This window comes from Anabas testudineus, chromosome 15, assembly GCF_900324465.2.
Source record: "Anabas testudineus chromosome 15, fAnaTes1.2, whole genome shotgun sequence".
NCBI lineage: Eukaryota > Metazoa > Chordata > Actinopteri > Anabantiformes > Anabantidae > Anabas > Anabas testudineus.
Window position 1 is genome coordinate 4,811,094 of NC_046624.1, and position 22,186 is coordinate 4,833,279.

Below are 22,186 nucleotides of genomic sequence, written 5' to 3' on the forward strand. Positions count from 1 at the left end.
CTCCCCCACTGAAGTTGATTTTGGCACCTCATGTTGTGTACCGATGTCTGATTAGACATTTTGAATCTGCATATTAACTTGCTGTAAAAAGAGGAAATAAACATGTTTATGTACAGGGGTTAAGACTGATTTGGAGTTTGGTAAATATTTTTAAACTGATAAACTTATAAATTATGTACAGCACTGTACTGTGTGCTACAATTCAATCTGTGTTTAATGATGGATCTCCAGGGGAAGGTGAGTTAATTCAGTTAACCTGTCACAAGTCTACTTAAAATATGAAGATCACCACATCACAATCCGACACCTTAAATGGTCATTTATAAAGAATATATTTATTACTGTATTTAGCTGTTCATGTCAGTAAATGCAACTTTATAAACTGTAAACTAAGTGTACATATATTTTAGGTTTGTAGCCATTGCAATTTTAGAGTGTTGTGAACTTCTTCAGTGGACTTTTTCAAAGTACTCCTTGGATCCTTCGGGTGTTGGTTTGATCTGAAAAACAAAGTTACAAGACATTAATTCCCAAAATAATGTTCCATTGTGCATATCCTGCAGAAAACCGATGCACCTAGTTCCTCTGAACACAACAAAAGGACCACAGGAAATAACCTTAAGGTCTGAAACCGGTACAAACATGAACATTTATATTTTAGTACTCAGTAGATTCAAGTGTCCAGAGGTTGAACAAACTCACTGTTGGGGATTCTGGGGTCCAGCTGGCTGGGCACACCTCCCCATGGGTCTCCACAAACTGAAACGCCTTCACCAGACGAAGCGTCTCGTCTGGTGAACGGCCCACAGGCAGGTCGTTCACACTCATGTGCTTCACCACACCATTTGGATCAATGATGAACAGGCCTCTGAAGCATAATAAAAACAAAAAAAAATGTCTAGCTTGTTTCTTAACAGTTGTAGGAAAAAGATGAAACCTAAGAAAACTATTATGAAACTGCGATGCAACAAATGCTTTGCCATTTTTTATTGACAGAATACCTGGACTGGATGCACAGGTTGAAAAGGCAAATTAAAACTCCCAACACTATCCAATAAAGTAGAGGCAGAACCAGGTGTGTGTACGCCACATGACAGATAATAGCAGTAGTTGAAAGATTCTTTCAGGGTTCTTATCACATCTGAACATGTTTCTGCTCTTTACTGTACTTGACCAGAACATTCTATTAACTTTACTTTAGTCACACACCATGTAAATTATGCTATTATGAACTTATATGTGGACTGATGCTACTTTTAGAGCATATTATGATCATACCTCAGTGCAATACCTGGACCCTCTAGCAACACGCCATAGTCTCGGGAGATCTGCTTGTTGAGGTCTGACAGCAGTGGGATGTGGATGTGGCCCAAGCCTCCAGCCTGACAAAACAATATTTATTGATTTACTTATTTATTCATTACACAGAATGTTCTCTGCAGTCAGCTACTGTGTGATCCACTTTAAACACTAAATGAAAAAACACAATGAAGGGAACATTTCTCTGTGCGTGCGTGTGTGTATGACTTTCTGAACAATTATTAAAAGAGGCCCTTTACCTTGCGTGGAGTGTTGATCCATGCAAGGTGGGTGAAGTGAGAGTCCACGGACACACCGACCACCTCACAGTTGACATCGTGGAACTCGTTGGCCTTGTCGCTGAATGAGATGATCTCTGTTGGACACACAAATGTGCTGCAAAAGTAAAGGAACAGTAAATAGTGTTATTGATTCATGCACAAAATAACCACAGAGGATTATTTTATTATTGAATTATTTCATTCAATAGTCACAAGGTTTCCATCAATTGTTTAGTTCAAACCCTTGCATTACTTAGTGTAATCAGCTTATTCGCGCCATCTTTTCACTAAAGGAGTGAGAACTGAGAATTACTAAAAGTACTCACAAATCCAGAGGGTAGAAGAAGAGGACCAGGTATTTGCCCTTGAAATCAGCAAGACTTAGATCCTTGAACTCTCCATTGTGGACAGCAGTGGCCTTAAAAGCTGGAGCAGGCTGAGTGACAGCTACAGCCCATTTGGATGAGCCTGACAAGAGAAAATAAAGAAATAAATCACTATTTACATTCATACTCCTATTCGTACATAATATTGCTTAGGAACACCAAGGTAATTCATGTGGTGTGGAGTACACTTGTCATTTCTATATAATCTCACACCTGAGTGTGAAGCCACTGCCTGATCCACAGACACTTGTTCAGTAATTTAGTGAAATCCTTACTGACTGGTGGGATCAGGAAAAGGGTATATAACTATTTCTCAGCTCAGACTGTTCCCAGGAGCACAGTGGCTCCAATAATTGAGAAGTGGAAGAAGTTGGAAACCAGCAGTCACTGTCAAAGTAGGGCCTTTTGGTGGAGCACTTTATAAATCCTCTACAGAGACGGGAGGACCTACCATCTCACTAACTCTATCAGTCTGGCCTTTATGGTAGAGGGCCTAGACGGAAGCCAGCTTACTAGGCGTTTGCCAAATGGCAAAGACTCACTGGTCTGATCATGAGCGAATCCAGCTTTTCAAACTTTTGCAAATAGTGAAGCGATCTCCATACATTCAGAAGTGACAGTATCAATTATGAAAAAAACATGATTGACATTATTATGCATTAATCAAGTCAACACTGCAAATTTGGTTTTGGACGTACTGGTAGAGAAACAGGCTCTCTGAAGTGCAGGAGCAGTCAGGATTCTGGCAGCTCCAGAGCCTCCATGTTGACGGGCTGCTGCGACTTTCAGCCCTCCTGCCACAACCTTTGTCTAAGAAAAGACATCAGTGAGTTAACTGATCACGCAGTGTCCTCTACTGGAAGCAATAGCAATTTAAATACAAGGGTAATTAATTAAATTCATCCACCACGAAAGAAAAAAAAAACATCTTTCTTCATCATCCTTCCTAAACTATCTTCTGTAGTTTTCTGAGTCTAGTGAGCAAAGGTTATGGTGTGCAAGGCGCTCAAGAGATTAAAAAGGCCTGTTACAAAACCTTTGCAAATGCAAGGTCGGTCGTTCTATGAGCTGCTGCAAACAAGGCTGAACAAGGCCACATCATGAGTTACGAATAAATCAACAAAAACACATGCTTTCATTATGTCCGCTGATGTGTGTTTTCACACTCAATCATATATATTAATAAATGTGATGCTGCACTGTTCTCCGCAGGTTTCAAAGTAAACTACTGAGCACATGTGGCCAAGAGTGAAGTGGCAGCACATATTTCACATCCAGTGGCCATGAACAAAACAGGTTTTTATCAGGATAAATACTGCATCAGCATCAAAAACTCACTGTAGCAGACATTACAGAGAATGTGATTAATAATACCTGTGCTTTTTTCAAATGTCTCTATGGCCCCAGTTAGAAAAAGCCCAGTGTATGGTCACAATGCTACATTTAACAGAATTATAAATATATTTTTATGTACACTGTGGATCCATCATTAAACTCGTAAGTTGGAGACTAGCACAACAAAGTTCACCTGGGCCCTTGATAACATATAATAATTATTTAATCGTAGCACAATGCAAACAACGCAAATGTAAGTATTTCCAAAGAGACCTCTTGGTCTCACAACACGGCCGCGGACCAGAGGTTGACACCACCGCAGTGACAGTTGGTTCAAAGGTACGACACGCGCGACATGACATCGTCTCTGTGCACATGTGAATTCTCATGTAAATTATCTGTCAAAAGCTGCTGCCGACACTCGCTAAATGACGAATAATCAACATCAAATGAACTCGAAATACCAAATGTAATGTTGCGTGGTATGAAGTTTACTCACAGAGGTCCTGAGCACTCTCCCAACGACGGCTGCCATTTTGGATTATGTCAGAGGTGGGCGGGGTGAGGGCGGAATTGCGTCATGTATGCACGTGCCATCTGTAAAATACTGTAAATTTAAAACGTAAAATATTCACATTATGATATTTTAAATATGACTCAAACTGTGGTGTAAAACTGTTACGGATAAAAATTTAAAATAAAAAAAAAATAGCTTAAGATACCGGGCTGCCTTCAAGTGTATTAAAAACATTTTACTCAATCTCTGTCACTGACTTTTTCCTGCAGCTTATGTTATTTCGCCTTATAAAATACAAACAATATATTTGCTCAATATAAACTAGTCTCCCATCCGCTCTCAAACCTACAGGTCATTCAAGAGCGTCATTTTCTTAAAGGTCAAATTAAACTCTACAGATTAATGAAAGAAGCTGATCAGTTCAGGGCCACACGGGAATGAAGCTCATGTCGTTTCAAATACGCATGAACGATAAAGAAAGTTTAATGTGACTGCATCGTGGGGCTAAAAACGTATTTATTTCCGGTGTCCTTGAACGTCGCATAAAGCCGCTCACAAATGAACACAGCTGAACACGTGATTGAAGGCGGAAGTCGTTCCTACATTATGCGTGACCTCAAAGCATGAGAAATACATGTTTGAGGGATGTGAAGTACTTTTAGTATCTTATTGTAGTTTATTTAATGTATAAAACTCAAATGTACTCGTTGTTGTAATGGATCCTAATTTGTTGTACTGGAAAAGCCAGGGGCAGGTAACTATACACAGCGTTTCTTTAGCATGCAGAGCATTTTTAGTGTTGTGGTAAACTTATCAGATATTTCTGTTAAGTGTTGAATTCTTCCTGCCTCGTTTTTCAGTCTTTCATAAGTCGGCTACAGATCTGGGTTAATCTCCTCGATCCAACTTCCCTGTTCTGCTCTGATGTAAGTAGCAGCCAATGATACAGTGAGACCAGTGTAATGTGGTTGAACAGTGGGGTTAAACCAGTGATGCTGCTCTCCTCAGGCTCAAATACAGAAGGCCCGTGCTTCTCTTGGAAGTGAGGGTAAAAGTGAAAAGGTCAGATTATGTTTTTTTTGTATTTTCAGCTATAAAACCTGCCTTTTAACTTTTAAGCTACCACAGATTCATTAAAATCTCTTTGTTCTGTTTAATTCTCCAGGATGCAGCTGCACTGACCCTCTCTCTTGTAAGTGTGTTTCAAAAAATGCAAATATCAGTGATGTTCCTAAATTAATCATAATTTGAAAATATTTCAATTATATTACATACATTACCATTTATCATGGTATAATACAACAGAGTACATATTGGAGAATGTATCCAGCTGTTTTGTCCTCTGGAAACTATGATGTCCAGAGGTTTTAATGTCTGCTGCTCTGTGTTTACAGTCGTCCGTCCACGCTGATTCTGGGACTGTCCTTCCACTAATTTTCCGCCCCCCAGGTACAGTAGAATTTAAGACTATCTTAATATGTGCAGGTCTTTCAATGATGATGTAAACTTTCAGTAGCTGTGATCGAAATATGCTACTGTCGTCTGGTTTTGTTGTGTTTGGGTTCAATTAAAACCATTAAAATAGATTTTTCTCTAAACATCTCAAATTCAATTTCTGGAAATTCCACATTATATCATACATGTTATTAATATGTGTGTAAGTGTGTCAGAGAATAGAAGCTAATGTCCTCACTTCTGTCTCCCTTTCTAGCCTTCCTGCCCATATCGGCACCTTTGGTATGTGTCTATGTCATCCAGTAAATATTAGATATTTGTTCTTGACATTGTGACTGTGATTAGTTGTAAAAACATGATATTTTTCAGGTGGTTGCCAGCTTGTTGCCACACAGCAGTGTCAAACCAGCTGTGTTTTGGCAGGTAATGAAGCCCATTCATCATATTATTAAAAAATATATCAGGTGTGGCTATAACACAGTGCTCTATTTAAAAAAAAAAAAAAAAAAATCATTCTTTCAGTTTTTGCTGCAAAGTTACACGGCTGGGTTCAACTGTGCCAACAGAAATTCTTCAGCAGAGCAGGTGGAGTCTTTTAAAACATATAAGTAGCATACATACAAACAGTCTGTCTTTCATGTGAAGACCCCGCCTCTGTTTCTGCTTCACTGCGTCTGTCTTTATCTCTCTCTAGCAGGACAAGGCGGCACGTCTGAAACAGTTTCTGTTGATCGCAGGAACGGTGTCCTATGCAACATGTGCAGGGGTGTGTACAACCTAATGGTGTCAACTGTGCAGCGTAGTGATGTAATGTTTCAGGTCTACTTTTACAAAGTTGCTTCTTAATAAATCTTTTTTCTTCTGTTTCAGGCCCTTCCCCAAATTTTCATTAGCCGACTCGGTGTAAGAAGCGCACCGGTGCTGACCTTCTTTAGGTCAATATTACCGATCCCACTCTCGGGTGTGTTTTGCACTTTGACATTAAAATAATCTTGTATGTTTCAGATACTACATAGCTGCAGTGGCAGGAAAAAGTATGCAGTCCCCTGTGTATGATCTGTTTTATTTTTTATCCCAAAACTTTTATGTAGTGTTGCATGCTCTTCCACAACAATTCAACCTTAGTCCCATCAGTCAACAGAACATTTTCCCAGTAGCATGTCAGTGTTCTTTGAGTGAGCTGCAGTGTTTTCTACCTTGAATGATCATATGACCATCTCTTAATACAACTGCATACAGAAATACATGTTATTCCATAGGATTGTGGATGATACATAAATAGCTTGTATTTCTTTTAAACTTAGAGTATGTTCACTGGCATTGTTCCTGCAGTGACGGTGCAGTTGTTAAACCAACAGTGTGTAACTCTCTCCAGCTGCTCTGGCCCTCCTCAGCGTTTACACTCTTAGAAATGAGGAGTTAGAAACCGGGATCCAAGTGTTCGATTCCAATGGAAATCCTGTCGGCATCTCTAAAGCAGCAGGACATAAGGTAGGAAACGGTGAACGTATGGGCAAAATGCGTATCCTCAATGAAAAGTCACATCATTACAGGGTTTTCTTTTTGTCCAGGCTGTGAAGGAAACCGCGTTGTCAAGAGCAGCACTGTTTGGTACGACCGCTGCTGTTCCTAATCTGCTGGTTTTGCTTTTAAAGAGGTGAGACACTTTTTACTTTAGTTTTATTTACCTGGACAAAATGTTGCACCTGTTAGACTTAACCAATTTTGTTACTTTACAGAACAAAACCTTTCCAGAGGAACCCTTTTCTGGTTGCTCCTTTCCGCCACATAAGTGTAGCATGTGTTCTGGGCCTGATGATCCCTGTGTCGTTCAGTCTCTTCCCACAGCTGGGAGCGGTAAGAGTCGGGATCCTTACCTCTGCCCTAATCTTTGCCTAGTTCTGAACTCATCTGACACTGACCTTGTTTTACAGATAAAGAAGGAGAAGTTGGAGGAGGAGCTGCAGGTTGCAGCAGTTGACGGACATTTATTCTATCACAGAGGACTTTAAGATACAGTTTCATAAAGCAGACACAAAATCCAAGACCCAAAGAGGCACAGTTACTAATACTGGATAGCATGACGATAAGTCTGTGATGAATCTTTACACTGTATCTAACACGCCTCAGAGTTTCTTTTGGATAAAAAGAGAGAGATCTTTGATAGTAAATTTATTTAGTTGGAATATTAGAGTAGTTATACATATGAAAAAGTACAGTAATTCATGAAAATAAATTTAGTTTTTACAGTTACATGATCCTTTTTCTGTATTGCACCGTGTCTTATCTGAAATACTGAGGCACAAAACCATCTGTTTTGCAATGTGCTTTAAAATGTACTCAACAATAAAACAACAGCGAGAACAATTACATTAGTAAAATAAAAAAAAGGAACCTGAACAGTTAAGACACACATAATCCAGGAATAATCAATGTGGAATGGAGGCATCAATCGGTTTTTGATCAGCTGCAGACTGATGAGAAACAATTTGCTTGTGTTTCAGTTGTGTGGCATTAGTAAAGTACAAAATGTGACATTTTTGTAAAAAAAAAAAAAAGTAAATTAACTCGCACATTGTGCAATATCTGTCGCAGTTTTGATCTGATACGATAACACAGTTTCTATCAACAATAAGTGCTTATCACACCTGAGACGCTTCATCTGGGTCCAACATTTACGACCAGGAGTAAGATTGTAGTGATGTTTCAAAGTGTAGCTTTGTTCTGTGGAGGGGACGCTACCATCTGGACAAGCTCATGTCTCAGTTTTCTAGTATTAAAGATAATTAGCTCCTTTTTGTCCATAACTAATGCTAATGTTAATAGGTCTTGAATTTTTCTTGCCAACAAAATGACCAAATAATTTTCCAACTAACTGGACACTGACGTTTTTGCCAACTGATACTGGACAATAAAAAATAAAAAACTATTTTATCAGCTGTGGATTAATACTCAGTTTGTGTGAATATTAACACCAGATAGCTCAGAGGAATAATTAATATTAGGCTTTAAATCCAAAAGAAAAATAAATTTAGTTGTTTTTGTTTTTTTGACAGTAAAAAATGTTAATTTTGTCAAACTAATCTTATGCTGTAAAACATACTGTCACATATTAGCACAACGGTGCAAGCTACTGTCGACACTTTCATACTTTCCAGAACACGAAGATTACTGTGAGAAAGTGTCTCGTGCACACTCATGGCAGCTGTGCGCACAGCCATGCTGTGTCAGCCTGCAGCAGAATGTCTGAAAACAGCTTCATATCCGTAAGAGCTGCTCGGCAGCTGCCAAATGAAAGAGGAAATTCTCAGTCGCTGGGGGGAAATGATGCTGCTTTAAACCTTCCAGCGTGATTTTAGAGTCTTCACACTTGTCAGCCAGGGCGACCAAGTTGGCGAGGATCTCTTTTGTCTTGACAGAAATGTCCTATGAATGAACGTGCGGTTGTCGCATTAGACAGCATCTTACGCAACTGCAACTGAAGACAGACGTGTTGGGAGTGTGTACTCACCTTAATCACCTGACTATCTGATCTCTCTGTGTCCTCCGCAGACTGGACAATAAGGTGACCGATGTCCTTATGCAACTTCCCCATAACCATGGCCTCTGTGTTGAGAAACTGCACAGTCAGTTTGAGGGAAATCCTGCTCTCAGGATTCAAAACACTGTTCGAAGCATACAGTTTTCTCATTCTATGTACTGTACCTTTGGCACTCTGGGATACTGTGATGACACTGTCAGGAAGGTTCACGTACACATCGAACAAGTCTGATCTGTTGTTCACTTCAGGATCTACAAATCCTGCTACATAGCCTGTGGAGAAAACAAACATATTGGGGCATAAATAATTCAGTGGGTGTAGAACAGACTGAATGGGGAGAAGAGTTTACTGTTAGTTAGAGGAAGTAAAGCAGGAGGCAGCCTCACCAGGGCATTTCTTTAAATCCTCCAGTTCAATATCAGTCAGGTGCACATATGGGTGCAGGATAGACCAGTCTTTCCTGTGCCATGTCAGAGCCGGCAGAACTCTGACGAGAAACAGGCAAAGAGTAATCACTACCACCAAGTTAGAAGAAAGGGTTTAATCCACATGATTTGAATTTCAGAGTCAGTTTTACCTTGTAAACTCCAACAGCACTTCAATCCGAGGGTGATAGACGATGATCCTCTTCTTCAGCATCAGGGCAGTGTACAGGATGATGGTCTCCATTCCAAACTGAGACACCACATCTGAGATCGAATGGAAACATGGAGGAAAACTTTAATCTCTAAAACTATGATGATCAAATGTCACTGCTTCATATTACAAAATAAACAAAGCTAAATCAGCTACGAGCTGCTACAGAATCACCTGTCTGTATATTTAGAAATAAAACAATTAGTGGATCAATAAAAATTTAACTAAAACTAGATAGTTCCTTGTAAGTCCTCCGTATATAATGCAGAGCTGCAGCTAATTTTTACTGATCATTTTCTTGATTAATTAATTATTTGTATTGATTAGTCTGCAGAATGTGAAGATATATGGAAAGAGGGAATTATCACTTTTCATGCTTACGTCACAGTTCAAACCAGGAGGTTATTCAGTGTCCTATCAAAAACTGAAAATCTCTGAAGATGCTTCTGCATTTTTGAATGAAAATTACCAAAACGATGATTCAGAATTTCCAAAATAGATGCCTATATTTTTTCTGTTAAAGGATAAATCCACTTATTTTCTAATATAATAATAAAATCAATCTTACCTTTGACAGAACCTGCCAAGTACGCCTTCCGACAGTCGTAGTCCTTTATTAGAAACGAGCCATTTTCATCACTCTGGCAAATTCCTTTAGTGAGGACGGTGATGTAAGCCTCCATCATCTTCACTGGGCTGCCATGTTTGATGTACATCCTGAATTACAAATGTAAAAAGTCACCACTCTGTTAAATGTGCATCGTCCAAACTACAATGAAACAGCATACAGCGTTATTTTATAATCTTACCTGCAGAGGATTCTACTAAGTGCAGCATATTTCTCAGGGTTGAAGTCTTTTGCTGTAACAACTATTGAGAAATGAGTGACCTTCAACGGAAAGAGAGAGGCAAAAAAACAAGCTCAGAGCAGACATTTCAACAACTGTGGCTACAGTGAATGTGATTTAGTGCAGGTACTAATGGTATACCTTGTTTAGTGCCGTAGGTGCCTGCACCTCCACTGTGGTGATGTAGTACCAGGTGCGACAGAACTGACCAAACACAAAGGGGTGGAAATCCCGGCTGTCCTGGGTCAGACAGCACTTGCTGAGCAGCACCTGCCTCAGGTCTGAGCTCACAGAGGGATAGCACCACACCCACAATGTGTCTCCATTCACATCTTTCTCTGAGTAGAAGGAAAAATATATAAACCAACACTGAGCTGCATATAATAAATTAGAAACTTGACAAATCATCTACGATCTGCTGGAACCAAGTCTCTATCACATCGAGGTTTGTGTAAATAGATCATATATGCACACCAGCCAAACGTGCAGAGCCTATGAACCAGTGAGGGACATGGACTCTTGCTTATGGGACACTTATGGGTCACACTGCTATCATGTGATTCTCATCCACGTTTAGTAAGTTTTTAACCTTTAACCACAGACATCGCTTTAAAAGCAACTAAACCTGACCTGCGAGCTGAAACTTACCAATTAATCCGACGCTTAACATAAGCTGCGTTTCACTTGCTGCCATATTCCATACCTGAAAGAGTTCATAAACACAAGTCAGCTGGAGAGGCACCACCTTCCTCTGTGGACACAAATGAAACCGTGAAGTACCTTGAGAGCTCCTGCAGGGTCCAAATAGCAGAATGCAATGCTGGACAGAGTTAATGCGACAAAAATTAGTTGAAATATCGTCAGGGAACTGGTTGTGATTGCTGTTGTCAAGAGACTTTCTCTTCTCTGCGGAATCTCTTCCTTCTTCCGGGACAGACACGCCGCTCACAACCAACCACAGCAGGCGAGGCTTCCGCGGTGATGTTGCGTTCACGGCTACTGAAAGTATAGAATTCTAAAACACGGGACTGGTGAAGCTCTAATAGAAATGGTGCCTCTCTTAAAAACCCGCTGATAGAGGTTCATGTAAAATAGTTAGTACAAAGCAATATAGTTATAATATAGTAAAAAGTAATAGTAGTATTTTAGATTGGGTTTACATGAGTATTAACCGAGTTTTCATAGTTAATTTGGCCTACAGTAATCGTTTATTGAAATCAGCAAACTAATTTAAAAATGTTAGACAGCACTATAGCATTTTCTGTTCAGGGTTTATATGATGTTTTTAGTGAGTTGTAAGCAGTAGCACTGTGTATTATATCACTAGATGAGTGTCGAGTTAGGTGTGGGCATTATTTAGACAGTTTTTCTTTATATTCAGGGTGAGCAAAAAAGTTTGAACCTACAACAAAACTTGACCTACAACATATCACAAGCATCAATATCAACCGTTTTATGCCATCACTGTATTTCACTTATTTATCAAGACTACAGGCCAGGATGAAACCATTTCATGTTTCATGTTTTATGGGTTGTAAGGTGTTGTTTAGTTATGTGCGAGGCCTATGAACGCACCATCAGGGCAGGGCCTAGAAAAAACACGCAGAGCTGCCAGGTTTGTTGAAAATCCCCATTTAGGAAGTCTAGGTTTCGTGGAGGTGTTTGAATGGTTGTATACGAACTTATTCAGAAATGTATTCACGTTTGCTTTTATAGGGAGGCCCTATTCACAACAGTTCCAATATATTACTCATCCAGATGCTACAAAGCCACTAGTTTGAAACCATGTATAGTAAAATGTTCCCAAATCATTTGATCATTTATCTAGAGAATGTTTAAAAGTAATATATTTATGAGAGGGAGCTCCAGCGGTTATGTTCTCACAACAAGTGTATGCTATGCTCTCGGCTGTAATTTAAAGCCTACATATGGATGCAGAACATTAGCTTTTATTTACATTTCTGTTTAAAACAATTACAAAATCTTCGCTGCAGAGACTATAGTGGGGGATAGGGCGTGTTGCACCTGGCAACCCTAGCTAGGCCGCTCACGAGGTTCTTCCTTTCTCAGCCAGCACCGTGGTCGCGGCTCTGTGCGTGGCTTGGATGGACTGGTGAAAACTGTCCAAATTCACTCACGTCAGCCTATTTTGAGTTTCAGTAAAGCGCCACCAAAATGCCGGCGTATTTCCAGCGCCCCGAGAATGCTCTGAAGCGAGCGAACGGTGAGTAGAAAGGCAGTTTTATAGTTCACAGATGTCATACATTAAGGCTAGCCACCTAGCTGACGTTAGCACCGTTTAGCCTCTGATGTCTCGTCATTACTTAGCCAGGCTAACTGCTAACAGCTAGCTGTAATGGCGGGTTAGCCGCTTTCTACAGCCAGCGATTGTGTTTCGCTAACAGGCTAGGCCGTGTTTGTGCTAGCGGTAACATCTTAATTGATATGAGGAATCAGTTATATTTTAGAAACGTAGCTGACTATTAGAGCGTTAATAATGTTACTAAAAGCAGTATTGTATGCCGTTATTGCCAGTGTCTGTTCGCCTCTGTCACATTACCAGTGCAGTAATGTTACCTTGGTTAAAGCTAATATCACGCTCACCTAGCATCTGGATGGGCCTAACCATGTCAGGCTGACTTAGCCAACCGCGATGAGGCTTCGCGTTAGTGCGACATGCTAGGTTTTTTTTTTTTTTTGCTAGTGTATACTATTGTTGTCATTGACTCACGTTACTTTCATGTGTTTACAGAGTTTCTTGAGGTTGGCAAGAAGCAGCCAGCCTTGGATGTTTTGTACGATGTCATCAAGAGCAAGAAACACCGAACATGGCAGAAAATCCACGAGCCCATCATGCTCAAGTACCTGGAGCTCTGTGTGGATCTCCGCAAGAGCCACCTGGCAAAGGAGGGTCTCTACCAGTACAAGAACATTTGTCAGCAGGTGTGCGAGGGGAAATCTGGCATGTTTGGACAGATGAGGTCGTTGTATGCACCACAATCCTTTGGTGTGAGTATAACTTATTTTTCTGCTTTCAGGTGAATATTAAATCTCTGGAGGATGTAGTTAGGGCTTACCTAAAGCTGGCAGAGGAGAAGACTGAGACAGCCAAGGAGGAGTCCCAGCAGATGGTCCTGGACATTGAAGATCTGGACAACATCCAGACCCCTGAAAGGTGAGGTTGTTTGTCAATATCATTTGTAAATTTGGTTATTAATGTGTCAGCAGGTTTTAGGTGTCTTAAATTTCATGTAAAACCAAACATAGTTGTTTGATTATTATTAACTGTATTTATAGTGCAGCTTTTAATAATGACGAGAGAAGGAAAACACTTATTACACTTATGAATTACTGATGTTGTGACTGTAGTGTACTCCTGAGTGCTGTGAGTGGAGAGGACACTCAGGATCGTACAGATCGGTTGCTGCTCACTCCCTGGGTGAAGTTCCTGTGGGAGTCATACCGCCAGTGCCTGGACCTGCTGCGCAACAACTCCAAGGTGGAGCGCCTGTACCATGACATTGCCCAGCAAGGTAGGCTTATGAAATACGTTGTGCATTAATCTCCTATTATTAACAGAATTTTATCTATTTTTGAGGGCTCCTTAGAAGTTACTTTAACACCATGTAGTTTCTATGTAGTTAGAAGATACTGACTAATCACAATGTGTGCAGCAAAAGGTTATAGCACCATTTTTAGGCAACAAACTGTTCCTTTGAGCCTTGAATAAATTTCATAATGACATGTGGATAGGCTGTTAAGATTTTTATAGGTCCCATCTAAAATGTGAATATTATAATCTTTACCAAGCAAAAATCAGTATGCAGCCAGGTGCAGGAAATAATCTACAAATGTATTTCTACTCAAAGGAGGAAATTCATAAGTTTTGTGTAAATAATATTTTAGTGTTTCTGCTGGTAACATTTCTCCGTGTTGGTTTACCCTCAGCAAAAAGTGTATATACTCCAACCAATAAATAATCTAATCAAAAGACTTGGTGATTTGCTGAGAATAGCTCTGATAGGTTATTTTATTACGCTGTCAATTAGTAGACACTTTTATAAAGCTCTATTAATCACCATCAAATAGGAAATAATGATATCTGATCATCATTCCTGCAGCTTTCAAGTTTTGCCTTCAGTACACGCGCAAAGCTGAGTTTCGCAAGCTGTGTGACAACCTACGTATGCATCTGGGTCAGATCCAGCGTCACCACAACCAGAGCACTGCCATTAATCTGAATAACCCTGAAAGCCAGTCCATGCACCTGGAGACACGTCTGGTGCAGCTGGACAGTGCTATAAGCATGGAGCTCTGGCAGGTCTGTCAAGGTTTAACATTTTCAAAAATATTTTGTTGAAAGTAGTTAACAATTTACACAAAATGTAGTGCATTACACATAAATGGAAAAACTAAAATTACGTATAGCCGTTTAATGTTCTTAAGTGAAATTAAATCAAAATGGAGATACTAATCGGGTATTGTGCACTCTCCTCCCCTCCAGGAAGCGTTCAAGGCTGTCGAGGACATCCATGGCCTGTTTGCTCTTTCCAAGAAGCCTCCTAAACCTCAGCTGATGGCCAACTATTACAACAAGGTGTCAACTGTGTTCTGGAAATCTGGAAATGCTCTCTTCCATTCTTGCACTCTCCACCGGCTCTATCACCTGTCCAGGGAGATGCGTAAGAATTTGACCCAGGAGGAGATGCAGAGGTATCTTAATCAGATTCAGTGGACATGTTCCTCTCTGGTTGAGACCAGGTGGTTAATAAAGCTTATTTTCTATATTAAGGATGTCAACCAGAGTTCTTCTGGCCACACTTTCCATCCCCATCACCCCGGAGCGGACTGATATTGCCCGGCTGCTAGACATGGATGGCATCATAGTGGAAAAGCACCGCAGGTTGGCGACTCTGCTGGGTCTGCAGTCTCCACCAACCCGCCAAAGTCTCATCAATGACATGGTACTTTTGTGTACAAAAAAACTGTCTCCAGTTCCCACCAACAATTATTGTTATTTATTTAGACATTAGTACAGTGCTTTTAAGTGCTTATGGTTTTTTATCTGAACTATTATAACTGTTATATACTGTATTATAACTGTATAATTATCTGCTTAAATGTGAATGGTTTAATTTTTCAATTCTAGGTGAGATTTAATTTGCTGCAGTATGTTGTACCTGAAGTAAAAGAACTGTACAACTGGCTTGAGGTGGACTTCCATCCTCTGAAGTTGAGTGGAAGGGTGACCAAGGTAAACCATCTGGCAGTAAAAATGCCATTTAAAGGAAAATACAGCATTTATCTTTTTAAAAATGCTTATGTTGCAGTCAGTGGAAAAAAACAAAAAAAAAATAAACTTACATTCCTTTTAGGTGTTGAACTGGGTCAGAGACCAGGCTGAGAAGGAGCCTGATCTACAGCAGTATGTTCCTCACCTGCAGAGTAATACCATCCTGAGACTCCTGCAACAGGTATTTTTCTTCAGTGTGTTTTCAGTCATCCCTCAAATGTTATCCTAAATCACATGGGCACTATAATGCAGTCACTGTTATTATTTGGCTTTATATTAGGTTGCTCAAATCTATCAAAGCATTGAGTTCAGCCGCCTGGCCTCCCTGGTTCCATTTGTGGATGCTTTTCAACTGGAGCGCTCCATTGTGGATGCTGCCCGTCATTGTGATCTGCAGGCAAGGAGAAATGGTTTTAATGCTATTGATAATTCAGCAAGTGTTATGACAGGCATGAGTACATGTGAAGACATTTTTGGTAACACTGTTTTGTTTTATAGGTCCGTATAGACCATACCTCTCGAACTCTGAGCTTTGGTTCTGACCTGAACTACTCAACAAAAGAGGATTCTCCTGTTGGCCCTTTCCTACAAAACATGCCATCAGAGCAGATCAGGAACCAGCTGACTGCCATGTCTGCTTCTTTGGCCAAGGCCATTCACATCATCAAGCCTACCTCCATCCTGGTGAGTTAAGCCTCCTTCTGAGAACTCAAGCACACAGGGACTAACATTAGCTTCTTATGTAATTGCACACAACACTTCATGTGGCATTAAAATCTTATTGATGAATAATCTGGTGTGGCATTATTCAGCAAGAGCGCGAGGAGCAGAACCAGCAGGCCATTGCTGCCTATCTGAAAAATGCCCGCAAAGATCACCAGCGCATCCTGGCTCGGAGACAGACTATTGAAGAACGCAAGGAGCGCCTGGAGAGCCTAAATATTCAGCGTGAGAAGGAGGAACTGGAGCAACGGGAAGCTGAGATGCAGAAGGTCCGCAAGGCTGAGGAGGAGCGTCTACGGCAGGAGGCCAAAGAGAGGGAGAAGGAGCGCATCATGCAGGAGCATGAGCAGATCAAGAAGAAGACAGTGCGTGAACGACTGGAGCAAATTAAGAAAACTGAACTTGGAGCCAAGGCCTTCAAGGATATCGATATTGAGGTAAACTATAACAAAATGAATTTAATAGGTTGAACTGTTTTGCAGAAATAGTTTGTGGTGATATAAAGTTGAAACTAACTAATTGACTATGTGCAGGATCTGGAGGAGCTGGATCCTGACTTCATCATGGCCAAACAGGTGGAGCAGCTGGAGAAGGAGAAGAAGGAACTTCAGGAGCGCCTCAAGAATCAGGAGAAGAAGGTAAGTCGCTAAGCAATGCATCAATGGAATAATTAGTTATCTACAGGTCAGCTGAACGCTAATTTTTATTTCTCTCCAGATTGACTACTTTGAGAGAGCAAAACGCCTTGAGGAGATTCCTCTGATCAAAAAAGCTTATGAGGAGCAGCGTATTAAGGACATGGAACTATGGGAGCTTCAAGAGGAGGAGAGGGTATGTGTCAGAGTTGCAATTTCAAAGAAAACCAAACGTTTAGATGAGTATCCTGAATGTAAGAATGAACCTTACCCACCCCCTCTCATTGTAGATCAGTAACATGAAAGTTGAACGGGAGAAGGCTCTGGAGCATAAGAAGCGCATGTCTAGAATGGTGGAAGACAAAGAAAACTTTTTGTCTAAAATAACTGCTGCCCGTAGCTTTATTTATGAGGTAAGATCATTTAGTGTCTTCAGTGAACTTAAGCTGAGTGCAGATGTGATTGAAGAAGTGGTTTTTGATTCACTTCTCTATTTTTGAAGGAAAAACTGAAAGCTTTCCAGGAGCGTTTGGTGGAGGAGCGGAAAAAGCGTCTGGAGGACAGGAAGAGGCAGCGCAAAGAGGACAGGCGTAACGCATTCTACCGCCAGAAAGAGGAAGAGGCACAGCGTATCCATGAAGAGCAGCTCAAAAGAGGTAATTAATGTAAACCTACAAGGCAACTAGTGATAAAGAAGTGGTGGAATTTTATATGCCCCAAAAAAGGTTTTACCCAGGAATGTATTATAGACTGAACATGCATATTATTTTCATGTTTTTGTTACAGAGCGCGAGGAGCGTGAACGCCAGGAACAAGAACAGCGTGAGGAGGAGGAGAGGGAGTACCAAGAGCGTCTCCGTAAGCTTGAAGAGCAAGAAAGGAAGCAGCGTGCTCGTCAGCAGGAGATTGAAGACCGAGAGCGCCGTCGTGAGGAGGAGAGAAAGGGTCCACAAGAGGAGAGAGCCAAGGTATGAGCTTTTTTGTTTGTTTTATCTTTTCTTTTTTTATAATAGTCAGAGTGAATAGTTATGGACTCACCATTAATTGACATGTTTGTCTTTTACAGGACTGGAGTGAGAAGGAAGAGGGAGGATGGAGGAGGCGCACTGAGGGAGGGGAATCAGAGTGGCGTCGCTCTGTTCCTGAAAGGTGTGTGTCTGTAACTGATCTCATAATGACTTGAGCGTTGACCCCATTAAACCAAGATTGTCTACTCAAAAAAAACAAAACAACTTTTGTTCATTCCGTGTAGGGATTGGAGACAGGAGGGTCGTGAGGATGATCGAGAGGAGAAAGAGGGGTCCTTCAGGCGTGGAGAAGGCCCTCGCAGAGGTGGAGATGACAGAGGACCCCGTCGGGGCTTTGAAGATGATCGAGGCTCACGACGTGGCGGTGATGATGACCGTCCTCTGCGTAGAGGTATGGACGATGATCGTGGTCCACGGAGAGGCTTTGATGATGACCGCGGCCCTAGAAGGGGTGGAGATGACGACCGTGGCCCAAGGCGTGGCTTTGATGATGACCGCGGCCCCAGGCGTGGCTTTGAAGACGACAGGGGTCCACGAAGAGGCATGGATGAATCAAGGGGTCCCAGGCGTGGAGCTGATGATGACTGGGGACCGAGAAGAGGAGGAGATGATGACAGGGGTGGAAGGAGAGGCATGGATGATGGGCCACGTCGTGGTGGTGATGATGCCAAACCCTGGAAGCCACTGGGCAGACCTGGTAAGCGTGCTGCCATTCAGCTGGTAACAAGTGATGATTGTTAATCTCTCCAAAAAAGTATCAAAAAACAGTCCGACCCTCTGTTTTAAATGTTTTGTCTACAAGGATGGTCAAATGAGTAAAGACTTATGTTACAGGAGGCTGGAGAGAGAGGGAGAAAGCCAGAGAAGAGAGCTGGGGACCTCCACGTGGTGGTCCGAATGACGAGGGAGATGAAGGCGAGGGAGATGAAAGACCCAGTGACCGCTTCAGAGACCGTCGTCCACACAGGTAGAAGACCTAATGTTGATAGCGTTGATTTTTGTAATAATTGTAGACATTTTTGCCTTTTCAATCAGTGGTCAATGTTTTATCGATGTCTCTGTTTTTGCAGAGAGGAGGGTGGCTGGAGGAGAGCAGGCACAGATGATGCAAGCAGCTGGAGAGAGAGTCGCAGAGAGGACACTGACCGGGATGATCGGCGTGAACGCGATGATCGCCGCGATGATCGCCGTGGTGACCGGGATGATCGTCGCGGTGAACGCAGAGAAAGAGACCGTCGCGATGACCGTGATCAGAGAGGTCCTCCCCGGGATCATGATGACGGTAAGAAGAGCATGATGTAGGAATCACATTATCATTGTGTGTGTGTGTGTGTGTGTCAACGAGACATCATGAAATGCATCAGTTTCTTTTAAAGATGTGACATAGAGCTGAAACTTACAGTGCAAACTCTGCAAACCAATTGCCTCTTTTAAATAATGAACTTTTGCATAGATGTTATTTAATGGCAGATTCACAGATTCTTATAATAGCAGTGATAAAAGAAAAATTACTTGTAATCCAAAATATATTTAAATGCATCTTATGGCTGATTTACTCCATAATTGCCATGAGATAACTCTGTAGCAGTCACACAATGACTGTCTGTTATAAAACAGAAGAGTCTTTTTTAACTTTGATTAGCACTCCAGTCTACCAGAACATTTGGGTGTCCTATTGAAGTGTTATATTTAGCCAGAAGAGGTCACTGTTTGCCTGTTTACTTACTGCTACAGCAGTCATCTTAAAATGATGCCCATCAGGTTGAACTACAATTATTCTTGTAAATTCATGTTCTAGATGGAACACATCCTCATGAGATCTTTGTTTCCTCAGGGGGCTCCTGGCGTCGTGCAGGTGAGGATAAGCGGGAGGAGCGGGAAAGGGAAAGACCCAGAGAAAGGGAGCGTGACCGTGAGACCGATGGAGATAAAAATTGGCGTACTGACAAAGAAAACCCGCGTCGTACCAAGAACGAGACAGATGACGACGGTTGGACCACTGTCCGCCGCTGAGCAACAGCATCTTCATTCAGCTGATAAATTGGTTTGGAGAAAAAACAAATCTGTATCCTATCAGCCAGTTAGCCACAGTGAATTAATGGCTACAAGCTTCTGATCTCATGTGCGTTACTCTTTTTGAATAAAATATTTGTAGACTGTAGTTTTCCTGGGGATGTTTCCTTTTATCTTTATTTTGACTTTGAGCAGTTCTGGACCAGAGGATCTCCACCACCTCAAATACCAACACCCAGTGAACGTGCACCTAGGCCTCATGCAAACCAATAATCTAAACATGACTGCCCCCAGCGGTTAGGAGTGTTAGTACTTAAAATGAAAACTATTGAACCTACTCCTACTCCCAGTGCAAACTCTGTATCACCAACTGCCTCTCTGAATAATTAACTTTTGCATAGATGTTATATAATGGCACAGATCTACAACTCTTAAAATAGCAGTGACTTGGAAATTGTCACCTTCTCCTCATCTAATGTTTCAACTGCTTCTTAACATGTAAGAATTTACATTTTGATGTGCATGCATAGAGTATTCAATTGGTCTCGCTCCACATCCAGTGTGCGCTTCTGTCTTGCTGCAATCAGTGGTATTGAACCAGGTTGCATGTGTACAGATAAAGCCTTTATTAATAAAGATGTTTGCTCACCAACCATGTGTTCATTTTTTCTTAAATGCTGTAATATATAATAACCATTTTTAGACGATATAGTTTCAGCTGCTCAGGAGTGGGTGTTACAGTAAAACTATCTCTGAAAGTGACATCGGAGGAAAAGTGATGCACGTTTTCTTTGTTTTAAGTGTTATGAGCCAGGTTGACTGTTAAATAATGTGTGTAAGTTATTAGAAGTGAAGTACATCTGACAAAACCATGGAGCTGCTACGAGATTTGATCAGCTCTGTCATTACTTGTACATATTAAAACAGGTGAATCACTTCTGTTGCTGGATCACTTTCCCTTCAATGTAACCTAAAGCTCCTTTGACTCCAGGTTCGGGACTCTTTACCGTCTGGGAACCACTAGAGGTCAGAAAAGCACCACGAACAGGACAGAACCAGTTGAGCCTGTGGGAGCAGGCAGAGCCTGGTGGTGCGTGTCCATGATCAGCAGCTAGCTCAGTGTGAAACTTCACAAAATATCAACATGCAGCAGTCAGTGAGTGGCAGTGTGCAGTCAGTCAATTACCAGAGCGGTACGATGCTGCTGGAGCTGGGAAAGATGGAAAGAAATCAAATAAACCAACCATGTAGAACCCCGGTTTAAATTCACATGTATTAAACGCTTATCCCAGTAACATTCTGAATCCGAGTGCCCGACTTGTACAACAACAACAACAATAATAATAATAATAATAATAGTAATAACGCAGGTTTAGAGAATTATATTTATTTGTTGATTTTCCAAAAACGGCCTTTAGCAAATGAACTCATAAAACAAGTTGAAATCAGATTGTTGACGATTCCTCTGTGTTGACAGTAACAAAATGTCATGAACGCAGCTTGGCTCCATTCACCAGCTTCAACATCCTATTTTATTAGGTTTGGATTTTATTCCCAGAGACGCTGAACAGAACAAAACGTCGAGTGGACGCGTCTGAAAGCGCAAACTGACAAATCTACAAGTTAGAGAAAGAAAGAATGAGCGCAGGTATACTCTAATAATAATAGCTTTTAATAATTATTATATAATAATTATCAGCAGTATATTTATAATAATAACAGTAAAAATAATGTCCCACTATAAATAATGTTTTCAGCATCCAGAGTATCTGCGTTATTATGTTCGCTTGTCTGAACTATTACCTCAAGAGTAAAACTAAACAAAAAGAGACTATATCTATCATTAAATAACCACTGAAGAAAGACTGTAAAGCATCTCATCGTTTCTACTCCGCCTGTTAGTTGTTTCTGTATAAAGGGCCTCGGTGCGCGGCCGACGCAGCTTTGTGCTGCTACTGCTGCGCCAGTAACTGATCCACAGACACAGTGACACAGGTAGAGCCCTCCAAAAAAGAAATAAAGAAATAAATACAAAGAAAAGAAACACTTGACTGACTGTGACACATAACTGCTCGTCGGGGTGGGGGGGGGGGAGTGGTGTGTGTTAGTGAATGCTGACAAGAAAACTCCAAATCTGGGAGAAAGCTCGTTTGTGTCTCCGGTGTCCCAGGTCTCATCCAGCAGAAATGAAGAGTG

At 41.2% G+C, this 22,186-nt stretch overlaps 4 protein-coding genes across 6 annotated transcripts; 2 read left to right on the forward strand and 2 right to left on the reverse strand.

Annotated features, from left to right (window-relative positions):
- Window positions 1-313: 313 nt before the first annotated feature.
- prdx3 (peroxiredoxin 3) lies at window positions 314-3,883 on the reverse strand. The gene is made up of 7 exons (XM_026355104.2): window positions 3,801-3,883; window positions 2,665-2,776; window positions 1,907-2,048; window positions 1,560-1,695; window positions 1,279-1,382; window positions 703-868; window positions 314-500 (listed from the first exon to the last, which is right to left on the reverse strand). The coding sequence occupies exons 1-7, from the start codon at window positions 3,834-3,836 to the stop codon at window positions 450-452; spliced, it is 747 nt and encodes a 248-aa protein (XP_026210889.1). The 5' UTR covers window positions 3,837-3,883; the 3' UTR covers window positions 314-449.
- A 516-nt stretch (window positions 3,884-4,399) lies between these two features.
- On the forward strand, window positions 4,400-7,831 carry sfxn4 (sideroflexin 4). Of its 2 annotated transcripts, none has more exons than XM_026356484.1 (14): window positions 4,400-4,572; window positions 4,679-4,744; window positions 4,827-4,880; window positions 4,984-5,010; window positions 5,213-5,267; window positions 5,530-5,555; window positions 5,643-5,696; window positions 5,796-5,858; window positions 5,968-6,039; window positions 6,144-6,234; window positions 6,649-6,764; window positions 6,845-6,930; window positions 7,013-7,130; window positions 7,208-7,831. In XM_026356484.1, exons 1-14 carry the CDS (start codon window positions 4,534-4,536, stop codon window positions 7,283-7,285), a joined length of 945 nt encoding a protein of 314 aa, XP_026212269.1. In that variant the 5' UTR covers window positions 4,400-4,533; the 3' UTR covers window positions 7,286-7,831. The 2 variants fall into 2 exon arrangements, with proteins under 2 accessions (XP_026212269.1, XP_026212270.1); XM_026356485.1 differs by having other exon boundaries at window positions 5,971-6,039.
- On the reverse strand, window positions 7,433-11,233 carry dennd10 (DENN domain containing 10). Its single transcript, XM_026356483.1, has 10 exons — window positions 11,079-11,233; window positions 10,947-11,001; window positions 10,440-10,636; window positions 10,260-10,339; window positions 10,019-10,167; window positions 9,392-9,503; window positions 9,201-9,301; window positions 8,979-9,086; window positions 8,785-8,879; window positions 7,433-8,699 (listed from the first exon to the last, which is right to left on the reverse strand). Exons 2-10 carry the CDS (start codon window positions 10,990-10,992, stop codon window positions 8,532-8,534), a joined length of 1,056 nt encoding a protein of 351 aa, XP_026212268.1. The 5' UTR covers window positions 10,993-11,001; window positions 11,079-11,233; the 3' UTR covers window positions 7,433-8,531.
- Window positions 11,234-12,350: 1,117 nt separating this feature from the next.
- On the forward strand, window positions 12,351-20,642 carry eif3s10 (eukaryotic translation initiation factor 3, subunit 10 (theta)). Of its 2 annotated transcripts, none has more exons than XM_026355192.1 (22): window positions 12,351-12,522; window positions 13,051-13,241; window positions 13,337-13,473; window positions 13,668-13,831; window positions 14,420-14,619; window positions 14,803-15,011; window positions 15,091-15,262; window positions 15,448-15,552; window positions 15,674-15,772; window positions 15,872-15,988; window positions 16,090-16,275; window positions 16,404-16,751; window positions 16,848-16,952; window positions 17,032-17,145; window positions 17,240-17,362; window positions 17,452-17,605; window positions 17,736-17,917; window positions 18,016-18,098; window positions 18,202-18,674; window positions 18,812-18,944; window positions 19,048-19,259; window positions 19,812-20,642. In XM_026355192.1, the coding sequence occupies exons 1-22, from the start codon at window positions 12,474-12,476 to the stop codon at window positions 19,988-19,990; spliced, it is 3,735 nt and encodes a 1,244-aa protein (XP_026210977.1). In that variant the 5' UTR covers window positions 12,351-12,473; the 3' UTR covers window positions 19,991-20,642. The 2 variants fall into 2 exon arrangements, with proteins under 2 accessions (XP_026210977.1, XP_026210978.1); XM_026355193.1 differs by having other exon boundaries at window positions 18,815-18,944.
- The last annotated feature ends 1,544 nt before the right edge of the window (window positions 20,643-22,186 follow it).